We start from the raw sequence: 12,434 nt of genomic DNA on the forward strand, positions 1-12,434 counted from the left end.
GAACATCCTGTGCTACAGTTTATGCCCATTGCCCCTCATCCTGTCACTGGGCATTGCTGAAAAGAGACTGGCTCCATCCTCCTGACAGCCACCCTTCAGATATTTATAGACATTGATATGGTCCCCTCTCAGCCTTCTCTTCTCCAGACTAAACAGCCCCAGGTCTCTCAGCCTTTCCTCATACAAGAGATGTTCCAGTCCCTTAATCATCCTCATAGCCCTCCCTTGGACTCTCTCCGAAAGTTCCCTGTCTCTCTTGAACTGGGGGAGCCCAGAACTGGACACAATACTCCAGCGCAGAGTCGAGGGGGAGGATAACCTCTCTCGACCTGCTGGTCACACTCTTCCTGATGCACCCCAGGGTACCAGTGGCCCTCTTGGCCACCAGGGCACATTGCTGTCCCATGGATAACTTACTGTCTACCAGGACTCCAAGGTCCTTCTCCATGGAGCTGCTTTCCATCTGCATCTCCTTTCATGTACGCAGCTAGTCACTGCATCATAGAAAGCTATCAGGTTGGTCAAGCACAATCTCCCCTTGGTGAATCCATGCTGACTACTCCTGATAACTTTCTTTTCGTTCATGTGCCTAGAAACAGCCTCCGGAAGGAGCTGTTCTATTGCCTTCCCAGGGATGGAGGTGAGACTGATCAGTCTATAATTTCCCAGGTCAATTCTGTTCCTGCTGGAGTGGGGCTTGAAGAGTTCCCTGGGAACGCAGCCTCTCATCACTGCTCTAGTCCACAGCCACTAGCACTTCTGATGCTCTGCTTCTGTCTGCTGTCATTTACTGCTGTGTCACCCCTTGATTCCCATGGTCAGACTGGATCCATTCAATTATCTTCCTGGGGGTTTTTTCACTTGCATGAGTATTTTTGTGATACTATTTTCATCTCCTCTGCTAGTCTTCAATTTGTTTTATTTTCACTTTATTTTACCTTGTTTACACCTGTGTTCATGAGGCGTGAATAAACAAGGAAAACTCATTCTCATAAATCTTCTTTTATCAGTGTGAATGAACATCTAAGTGATTAATAATTACCCTTTCTAATGCAGATGCTTACTTCTGTTCTTATGTGCCGTTAATGTGTTTCTGATGCTACTTACATTGTACCTAGCAGCATTCAATAGAAGACAAATTTCAGTTGTAGACTGCTACTTGTGGCAATGAACAGTGTATAGTCTTGTTTCAGTAAACTCTGTTACGGATCGTTGCTCACATTTTATTGTAAAATGCAGTATCTGTGTGCTGCATGAACACATTGTCTAAATGCTTTTACCAGGATGGTGATTTTGATTTCACAGCACTCTAGTTCCACAAAAACAGTTTATACAAGTGCTAAAAACAGTCAAAGCTCTTAGACTTTTCTTAGAATTTTTTTTTTTTCCTAGATGGTATTTCATTCTAGGTCTGCTTGTTAGTTTGTCTTAACTGTTGCTTTATAGATCATTTATGTTTTAAAAAATGATTATGTAATATTGAAGTAATCTAGATTTGGATGTGTATATGGAGCTGGGATTTACTGCTTCAAGCCCACTTGGTTTGTGTGACCCCACAGTGAGCAGTATACTAAGAATTTTGTCCATGCTGTAGAGAGCTGGCTAAACAGGAACTGGAAAGACCATCAGTAGATGGTGCAGGATTTGAGATTCCACAGGAATAAGGGGATTTTCTTACGTTACCATGATTTTATGTTGGAGTTTTGGCTTTTGGGGGGGGGGGCAGGGGAGTGTATTTGGATATTTGTGTTGTTTTTTTGTTTGTTTTGGTGCGTTTTTTTGGTCTTAAGGCAGTTCACTGTCTTTGGGCTCAAGACATTCCTTGTGCTTTAACAGGGAGTCTGTTAGTAACCTGAGGGACTGGCTGACCCCGGTGTGGTGTGTCAGCATAGCCTGATGGAATTGTACAGGAGTGTATATTCACTGCAGGCTTTTCCAAGAACTTGCATACTAAGTACTGGGTGTTGATTCTTGTAACCTCGATGAAGCCCAGGTAAACTGGCTACAGTGTTTGGATCTTACATATCAGATCTGCTTTTAGATTTCTTGTTTACTAGTAACTCACCCTTCTCTGTCATTCCCCGTAGGAACAGACACTATCTGTTACCCCTTCAGAGATACAGGATTTACTGCCCAGCTGCACTGAGTCTCTGGAATCTGTTTTGAACCTCAGACTCCCCTGTGGTTTCAATGCCAGGGCTCTAGTCTTATGAATACTTTGAACTTAAGTTCATCTGTCTATCCCATAGCAGTGAAAACAGACAGACATATAGATATAGACCTTTAAAATCTTTAAAACAAAATTTTCTTAGGTAGCGTAGAGGATATAAGGATCAAGGGAAAAAACTCAGTGTTAAGTGTCCTATTCTCCACTTAATATCTCCCCTCTGTACTGGCTTTCAGGCTTATATGAGAATCAAAATAGTGAAATCCAAATCTTTTGCCTCTACCTCAGCTGTTCTGCATAATATGGGATATTTCTCCATAGCTCTCTGCTCCTCTTCCACTGACATAATTTTTTTTACTTCTATTTCTGACTGGAATACTAACCAAGAGCAATGGAAGCCTTGCTCTGGCTACTTGTGGTTGAATCCCCTCATTCCTGTACCCCCCGTCTTGAGCATCTTGCCTGTAACTTTTAAGAGTCAACTTCCACAGTAATTTCTTTTTCTACTTTTTAGTAATTTCCCGTTCTCCAAACCTCATCCCCTTAAGATGAACTTGTTCTTGCATTTTTCCCCTAATTCTCTGCTACATTATTGTTCTTAGAGGTTCCACCTGAAGGTTTGCAGCCTTCCATCCTACTGGGCGTTCAGGCTGTCAGGCCTAGCTCAGAGAGCAAATACAGAACTGCTGCTTCACCAGAGTTATTCCTGACACAGTGATTTCAAAACCTCAAGCAGATTTTATAAATACTGCCTCCTAATTACTGTAATACTGTAATTTCCTGAGTAGGGTCTTTATATGAATAGCAAAATTTACTTATGCCACGAGAAAATGATCCTTATTTGGAATATATTGATTTTGTCTGTCCAAATTTATGTGTAATTTCAGGATTTATTTTAAATCCTATATAAGAATAAAATTGGGTTTAAGATTATTAATTTTTTTTTGCACTTTTCCCCTCCCTCTGTCATTTCAGATGTTGCAGTTGTGGACATGAGTGATATTTCCAAGCAACCATCACTGTTCTACCACCTTGGCGTCCGTGAAAGCTTTGACATGGCTAATAATGTTATACTCTACCATGACACTGATGCTGATACTGCTCAGTCTCTCAAAGTAAGGTTCTCACTTAAAAATCTGCTTCATTTCAGAAATATCTTTAAATATCTGATTCTGCAGACATTTGTGTTTGTCTGAAACTTCCATTCAATGTGATTTCCTGATAGCTGCATAACAAAATCATGCTAAGAAAAACAGCTGCTAGCAAAAATAGTAATGATTTAGAATAGTATAAAAGTTTGTTTGTAAGAGAAGATCCATAGTATGGTACTGATTTTGCTTCAGGTGATTAGACTTGGAAGTGAGGGTGCAGGTCTGATTTTTTCCTTCCTTTCCCTCTTTTAATTAGAGTACACGTAAAAAAAATGTTACGGCCTGTGTGTTAATGACACTTGAACAAGGGCTGTATTGCAACCTACTCCTACTGTTGAAGCACTTCTGTCAGATGAGATTTGTATCTCTTTGGTGCTGACTAGCTAAGACTGCAGGAATCTCCTTTTTATTACTGTTTGAAGACAAAGACATCCTCACAAAATGTTTTTATAGGCCTTAAGTCTAATCACTTTTGTTCTGAGGTATTTTATTGGGCTTAAGAAGTTTAAGTTAATCAGTAATTCTGTTTAGGTTTTGGTACCTTAATACGTGTTTTTGACCACCTGCTGGTGTTTCTTTATTCTCAGGTTTATGACTAATTCAGTCAGTTTTTTTCCTCTTCCCTTCAGAAATGTATTACTTTACTTGGATCCAGGTTGCTGTGCGTGGCTCATAAGAATGGCTAGCCCAAGTGTTATAAAGCCAGTATTCATGACTGCTATTACTTCTACTGGGAAGATCTGTGAAGTCCAGGGAGCCTGACTTTATATAGCTTATTTCTTGGGACAATTTCAGGATGGGTCCTAAGAGTTGTCTCTTCAGTTTCACTGATGTTCTTTCCAAAATAACCTAGTTCCAGGCATCTAAAAAAATATATAATCCAGATTTCAAGAGGGTCATATTTGCAGAACTAAACCTCTTACATGGCCCCTGATATCTTGTCTGTTGTTGAGGAAAAGGGTACATGGGCATGATAATTTCTGTGCAGTGGATGCCCAAGTGGATTTCAGGCTGTCAGATGTGAAGTTGCTCAAGCAAAATCATCTTAGGCTGTCAGAGCACATACAATTAAATCATATCAATAACCTTGCTTAGAAACAGGTCTATATCTAACATTTGTAGCATGATTTACCCGGAGATCTCTTTAGTTTCACCAAGCAGTGTTCATTGGACATGTAAGCCACCACTAGAAGGGGGAGGAGGTTACTTACCAGCAACTGGAAGTCTTTGAGGTCTGGTTTACATGCCCATTAGTTTATCATCTGCCTCATAGTTTCAAGATCTCTCTTTAGATTTTGAGGTGAGAAAAATTAGGATGTAGTAGGAGTGTGTTGATCTGTGCCCAATCAAGTAGGAAAGGGGCCTAGGTACCTTAAGGATACCCTTTCAGAGAAAAAAAATCTCCAGCTTTGAATGATTTTATCTCACAAATGCCTGGAGTGTGACTGGGTATGTGGAGTGCCCAGCTTGAGAAACTTCAGTTACTGGCAAGTACAACTTTCTTCATCTTCTGATCACTTCTTTAAATAGGTTTCTTCTTTGAACTGTTATTTTTTTCCTAACCTGAACTACTAAGACTTTCCTCGATGTTGTTCTGTCTCTTTACTTTGAATTTGCTGAGGCAAGAAATAGGGATTATGCTGTGAAGAATGCATCTGCGTTTGTTTGTGTGTGTATATACACACCAGTTATTTTTATGGAAAATAATAATTCTAAGTAAAAATGAATAAACGTTTTTATTATCTTTCTTTTTTTTTCTCCCCAGGATATGGTATCTCAGAAAAACACAGTAAGTATTAAGTCCATGTTCATTTTAAAACACAAAATTAAGATACTACATTTGAAGCAACTCTAATAACAAAGCTGCCAAGCATATACATGCTCTATATGATTGAAGGAAGTTTGTTTTACTTATATACAATTCAAACTAGGGGAAAACCTGCTGACTTCCCTTCTAAAGTAAAGCTAGATTAAAAAATTACTTTTCTTTAGAAGTTCCTTTTTAAGTTCTAGAAAAGTGCCAGTAGTTATATATGTAGGTTGATCAAAATGTAAACTCAGAAATTCAAAGTCTCTTTCTGCCTCTACCACTTTCACCTACTTGTGCAAATGTGTATGTGTGTGTGATGCCGTAACACGGTTTACCCTTGTATCTCAAACAGCTTTGGTTACTGTATACCTATCCTCTCCTCACAAATTTTTACTTAGGAATGCAAAAGCTTATTTCCCAAAGTAAAAATGTTCTTGCCTTTAATGCAAGTAAAACCAAACAAGTAAGTAAGCCTGAACCAAGATAAAGTTTAGTGGGTTTTTTAGGCTTACTGCAATATGCTACGGTATCTTAGACAGTTACATATTCTGTCATACTTCACATCATGTCAGTGGTTATTTTCATTAAACACTCCACACTGTTATTTCAAGGACTATTGAATTTGCAAGAATCTTAGTGCTGTTTATTCCTTTCTGTTTTGTCCCATTCTCATATACTTTAATTTTCTTCTGAAAGGACTAAAATAATAAAATGTTCTTAGAGTTTGTTAATAATTTAAAGGAGAACTAGAAAAAATAATGCAGTTGTCACAGCAGTTTATTTTGAGCTGCTGTTTATACTTGGTCACAGCGCTGCATGTAGGCTAAAGATAGGTCAGGTTGAGCACGTGAGTAAATCCAGGTCATTTTCCTGTCTGTCTTGGCGATCTTTGAACTAGTTTCACCTGCGGGGTGTGAACTGCATTTACTGGTCTGTACTTCTGTGAAGGGGGACCTCAGAATGAGGCATATTTGCTTGTGAATGTTACTGTCCATCGCTGGTGTATGATCAAAATGTCACAAGCATGTGTTTTCCTCTCCAAGCAAGAGGAAGAATTGTGACTGAGCCATTTGGTGGTAATTCCAGAAATGGAGTAAAAGCAAAGAGGACGGTCGCAAGTTCAGCCTAGCACGATCAGATTAGCCTGCAGTCTTTTCTTTTGGCAGATTCTTTCTCCCACAGAGGCAGGTATTTACCTTCATGTGAAAGAGGAGAAAACATGGATCTGGTGACATGGTTTCTACAGCAGGGCCTGGTATTAGACCTGTAAACACCACGTGGCTAGGAAAAGTAGCAGGGAGGCATCCTGAAACTAGGATCCTGATCCCTCCTTTAAAAAGAAAGGATTACCTAACCCGTTTTCTTCAAGTGCTTAAATTAAGAAAACAATTGTGATTAAAATACAATGAGGAAAAACTAAATGACTTTAACTACCACGTATGGATTCTTGACCCTTCTGTGTTATTTGAAATTGCTCATATTCTTCTCTATTAGACAAATGTGCTCCCATATTGCATTCTTTTATCAGTTTTTTAATTAGAAATTATAAAAAACTAATTAGCAAGCCAAATACTGTGTTAAAACTTCATGTTTTTCTAAGTTGGACAGATAGACAATTGCTTTCCCCTTCTTTCAGATCCAATGAGTTGTTATAAGAGCCTTGTAGTTTGCTGCTGCCCCAGTACGGTGTCACTGCTTCATTGCTTGGTTAAATATTTTACAACCATATGGGCAATGTCTTGCTTGAAGTTAATTGCTAATGAGGGTTGCTGTGCTAGTTAAATAGGTACAGGATTGGTGTGTATTTACTGTGTCCAGTCAAGTACGTAGTTACATAACCATTTCAGTTTAAATGCTGAATATTAGACACAATAGTTAATGTCCCTGTACTAGGGTTTTGTATTTTCCTTTCACTTTTCCTGATTGCAAAGTGTGGGTATGCCTCTACCATAGCTGTGGAATAGCAGAAAAAGCTTAAATGCACTCTTCGTTGGGGTCTGGAGACATGTTGGAAAGAGAAAAACTTGATCTACTAAGCCTTCCTCCAGCCCAGAGGAAGCCACAGGAATTCCATTGCTGGTTTTATGAATAGAAGTCCTCTGTGTCTTATAAGCTCTGTGTCTTATAAGCTCTGTGTCCACACATCTGCACCATGTATAAAGGAAGGGAGGAAACTGGGATTGCTACCAGGCACAGCACACCATTTTCCCAGCAGCACAAGTGAAACTTTCTGTGTTGGCTGCCATAGTTTGGAGCTTTCTCTGAGGTTTCCCTGCCCTCACCTTTGCTATTTATCCTGCAAATCACAAGTCATGTACAAAGGTACAAAAAAAATCATAGCATAGAACAGATGTGGAACCATGTTAAAGATGCAGTAAAGATGAATGTCTACTGTGTCGTCTGGGCTGATTTCTTTTGTGTATTACAAGTAAGTCTTGAAGAAAATAGATGTTTTCCATGTAAGGATAATATTATAATTCAGCATCAAGGAGGAGGCAAGAGTGAGGAAACTGGACATACAGCTGAAAACAATGCATTAGAAAAAGGGTTAGCAATTCATTTGAGAATTGGCCTGAGTACAGCTGATCTAACAATGAAAATTGTACAGCATCATACTGCAGTGGTGTGAATCTGAGAGATTTAATAGCTTACTGTCTGAAAAAAGAACTTAAGAGTAGAAGAACTTCCTTCCCTCCACCATTCAGGAACAAAGTTTTCAGGGATAAGATAAGTTGGGCAATGTGATTCAGTTCTACTTGACTCCCTCAAACAAGCAATTAAAATTCTCTATTGATAATTTATTGCATACTTGGATACAAAAGGAAAGAATTATTGGCTTTGGGAGTTCAGTTCCCAAGAAAGAATTGCTTTGGCATGAAATTCAAGGTCAAAATTCTGTGTCCCATCAGTTAGGTTTCCTTCTGCAGACCCCCACTGAGCTTTGAGGACTATCTTATGCTAATTTTACTTAGGATGTATGCACCGCTTCCTAGTTTCTGTCAGAATTATGATTGATAAAATAAATTGCAAATACGCAGTCTTGCAGAACAGTTTGTTTCCTCTGTCATTATGGAAAAATCAAGGTTTGAGAACACAGTGGATGCTACTGGACTGTAGGGTATAGGAAAATAAATTTACCCGTGGAAAATGGGTGTGTGCTTTGGAGTTTCTTTAGATGTGAGATAAGCATTGGTTTACTGGAGAAGTTAAATTTCAAGGATTTTCAAAAGCAAAAAATGCTTAAAAAAATAATCTTCCCCCAAACCAATGTAATGGACAAAATCCATGGGAAAGTTGTTCTATTTTGGTGCAACAGTTTGTTGCTATCCTTGATTTTTAAATTTTTTTTTCCAACAGGGAAATTTCCTCTTCCTCTACAGAATTTTAAGGAATGGTGCATAATAAAAGTCCAAGGTTGAGTGAAGGAAAGAGTGCAGAAGGGGCTTTTTAAAAACTGTTGGAGTCAGGAAGCAAAATACACAGTCCTTCTGGCAATAATTGCACATAGTTTGAGATACATGCTTTGATCCATTCAGTTTGTTTGAATGTGACATAGAGAATACAGACTAGAACTTCCCTCTCTGGAGAAGTTGTTATAGCAAGTACAGAATATAAAGAGGAAGACTTAATAGTTAATTTTTCTTTAGTTGATGATATGCCTGAAGGAGTTTGAATAACCCTGTTAATTGCTTTCGGGGAAGGTATTTAAAGGAAAGTAAAGCTGGCTATTAAACCAAAAGGTTTATTATAGTATACTTAGGCCTGTGGACCTGATGAAGTTTTTTTTCATTAAGACCTGTAGCAGCTCTTATAGTAACCAGAGAATGTCTGAGCCATGGAGGAATCATTAGCAAAAATTCTCCTTGATCTAAAAGGAATAGGATTGCAATTTATCCTTGCCACAAGGAATTTTTATGTTGAAAAATCACTTTTTATTGTAATTGGCACAAAATCTCTTCACAGTTTCAGTAGCTGTATAAATCAGACTGTATCTGTTGTTTCAAGGCAATGAACATTTAAGAAAACTAAATAGAAAGATTTTGGCACTTGGACTCAATATTCTCCAATTTAGTAGCCCCAATGGATTGAAATGAGAGGCAAGACTCTAAAGTATGATTGCATTATATGAATTCAATTATCTGACGAAGTAGTATTGCAGAGTAGCTTTCTATTTTTTATTTTCTGATTATTTTTATAATATATAAAAGTTTGTATGGTATGGTCATTTAATGATACGTTTCTAAAAAAGCCAGAGACAGCAGAAGTATAAAAAGAGTTTCCAAAAGGGCACAAAATCAAAGAGGAGTAGGAACATCTTAAATACAGACAATCAGTTTTCCTTCTGGGAGGACAATAGTACAAAGGCAATGGGTAACCCAGTAAATATTACTTTTATTGTTTCTAATCATGAAATATGCCACTGTTACTATTGATATAATGAAAACTAAGGCTTTTAAAATTTATTTATTAAAGTTAGTTTTTATGGAAATGTTACTATCTCAAGGAAGGCATATTTGTAATGACTGGATTATAGTTAAGTAATCAGGTAATGAACCTGATAAGTTCATAAAAGTAAGACTTGAAAGCATCTTAATGATGACACAAGGAGATCTATAGGCAAATAAATCATGTAGATAGAGAAATCATATTCTGGGTGACAAAGTATTGCACTGTTTTCTTGGCCTTGTAAATATGGACTTGCTATAAATATATATATTCATTTTCTGTTGCTTCTTTCTTTAATAATTTCTCTATTCATGTGTCATGTCTGTCTTTTTTTGATTCTTACGCTGTTTTGTGGTGGTGTTTTCCTCTCTGTTGTTTTATTTCAATTTGGAGTAGGTTGCCAAACACAAAGCTTTTCTTCGGGTTCAAGTACCTCCTGAATACCACAGTGGTAATCTGATAGGCAAAGTATGTATCACTTTAAATCTGCTTTCTGTTGAATAAATATGCCATCTTCTTGCTGTATTTCTAGGCATTTTTATATAAGGATGCTTTAAGAATAGTGCTTGGCAGGATCTTTTCTTCAAAGAGGTTGTAATCTTGGGGTCCTCCTTCCTTGCAACCTAGATCCCAAGCATTTAGAATCGTTGGCTTGTGATAATCTCTCTTCACAGCCTTTACATAAAAATACTGCATATATTCAACTTTAGAAGAGGAGGTATTTTTTAAAAGTTTGTAATATCTTAATCACCTGTATCGCAAGATGGATAGGAGTGTGATGTCGCAGAAAACGACTATGAAAACCTTAATTCTTAAGACAACAGTGGATTAAACTCCCTGAACACTTAAAAGTTTATGATGACTTTGAATGAATGCAGTTAATTTTCTGTTATCCTACGTTTTTTCCTTCCAACTGCTTTGTAAGGTAGGGTAAACACACCTAACGCTCAATGCTTAAGTGGCAAAATGAACTGCATGGCTCAAGTAAAATAATCGTGCTATTAGCTGTTGCAGGCATAGTTCCCTCTCGAAAAATGCAGAGATTTTACTCAACATTATTTATTTGAAAACAAAAAGCAGTCCTTTAATTCCAGTGTAGCGTCTCTGTCACAAAGTTACAGTTGCACCGGAATAACTGTAGCAGTACAATTAAAAAAAAGTTTATGTTATTAAGATCAAAAGTTTACTTTTAGCAGCATTAACAAAATGTTTAGAGGAGTATTTTAAGACAAAAAGCACTCTACTTTTGGCCTGTCTTGCCTAGAGCCTAAAAATGGCCTGTGTGGGCCTCACACTTTCAGCCCTTCAGCAAAGGCATAACTGTGTTTAGTTCTTTTAAACATTTTCTTCTGAAGAACAGGCCCCCCTCTCAACTTACTTGCAGTTATTTCCTGGTCTTTGTGGGTTTTTTTAATGTTTCTAAAATTTTGGCTCTTTTTGTGGTAGATTTTAAAGTGTTGTGACTGAATACAAAACTGTCATTGCTAGCATATTGAACATACATTATTTGCTGGAAAATGAGCTATTGAGGGCTTTTTTTTTTTTCCAGTCTGCTTGGTTTGTTGTAATTTTTAACTTAATTCTCAAAATAAGACAATAAAAATAGCTTACCTACTAATCCTGAAGTAAACCAACTTAGCATACAGTCTTTATAAGCTATGAAGTTATAATTCTGTTACAGTTAAATAAGTCACCATTTATCGATTATGTATATTTGCAGCTAGAATTGATATGTATGTTACTTCATATGTACCTGTGACATTTATTCATTATCTTAAAAAATAATAGTTGTTGTATGACAGGACAGTAATTTTCACAATGATTAGCTTTTGCTGTCAGGGACCGACATCCTGAGTAGACAATCTCAAGAAGCAAGGTTGATATTCACAGCCATCTCTAGCCCTTGGTAGTGTAAAAAAATTAGATGGACAGAACTGGTTTTTTTTTTATGTAATGAAAAGAAGAAAGACTGTCGTAGAAGAAGCTAGAAAATTGGAGCTGGTTGCTTTTCAGACAAGGTGACGTGCTCAAATATGTGCAGGGTTCTTGACTTCTGCACACAAAAATGTGTCTTTCACGGATAAAAATGTGGTTTTAATTGCATAGATTTCACTATCCAAAAAGAGGCAAGAAATCTAAGTCAAATACATGAGATGTTAGCTGAATAAGATTAATACAGTGATTCACATGTGTAATTTATTTTTTTTCTGATAATTGCTTCACTTTTTCAATAGTTAATTGCAGCACTCTCTGCGTCACAAAATACATCATACTTTCAAATTGTTGGGGTTTTTTTTTTTCCATTGCAGGAAGGGCTAATTCACTGTTAGAAGTTTAAGAATAGAGTTTATACATAAGCAGCTTTTGTGTTGCGCTGAACTCTGTTTATTTGAATAAACCTAAGACTAAATTGTTTTAACATACTGGCGCTTTGGGCTTTCTGACTGTTTTATAGGAAGTAAAGATACCATTGCAACAGATAAATATATTGTTATAACAGAGATACTGTACTATAGCACTTATGAGGAAGGAATGTGGCTTGATCTTTATCTGTTAGAAATAATTTAAAATTCTAAATCCTTACAGACTCAGATCGGCAACAGGATGTCACTGATACAGGTTTTTTTCCACCTGTATTTTTAGTAACCCCATGCCCTGCATTGTTACTTCCTGTGAACAGTTCAATTCTCTTGTCTAGTTTATTAATGCATATAAAAACGTGCCACCTTCATATCCATTCTTTCCATCATCTCAGCATATTCCCATTGTTCAAGGTGACTTTAAATGGCTACGGCTTTACTGCAAGCTTAGATGATATGAAAAAATGAAAGGTATAATTTTGCTGTATTTATTTGATGCC

At 37.3% G+C, this 12,434-nt stretch overlaps 1 protein-coding gene across 1 annotated transcript in view; it reads left to right on the top strand.

Moving 5' to 3' along the window:
* The window catches only part of MAP3K15 (mitogen-activated protein kinase kinase kinase 15), a gene marked incomplete at both ends in the record, with an annotated part of 94,438 nt that overhangs the window by 27,099 nt on the left and 54,905 nt on the right, over positions 1 to 12,434 (top strand). Inside the window, 2 exons of the mRNA XM_082014392.1 lie at positions 3,143 to 3,282; positions 5,084 to 5,107. Of these exons, the coding sequence (XP_081870518.1) occupies positions 3,143 to 3,282; positions 5,084 to 5,107 (164 nt within the window). The remainder of the gene's footprint in view (positions 1 to 3,142; positions 3,283 to 5,083; positions 5,108 to 12,434) is intronic.

The sequence above is a fragment of the Phaethon aethereus genome (genome assembly GCF_964289735.1).
Source record: "Phaethon aethereus genome assembly, chromosome: 1".
Lineage (NCBI taxonomy): Eukaryota > Metazoa > Chordata > Aves > Phaethontiformes > Phaethontidae > Phaethon > Phaethon aethereus.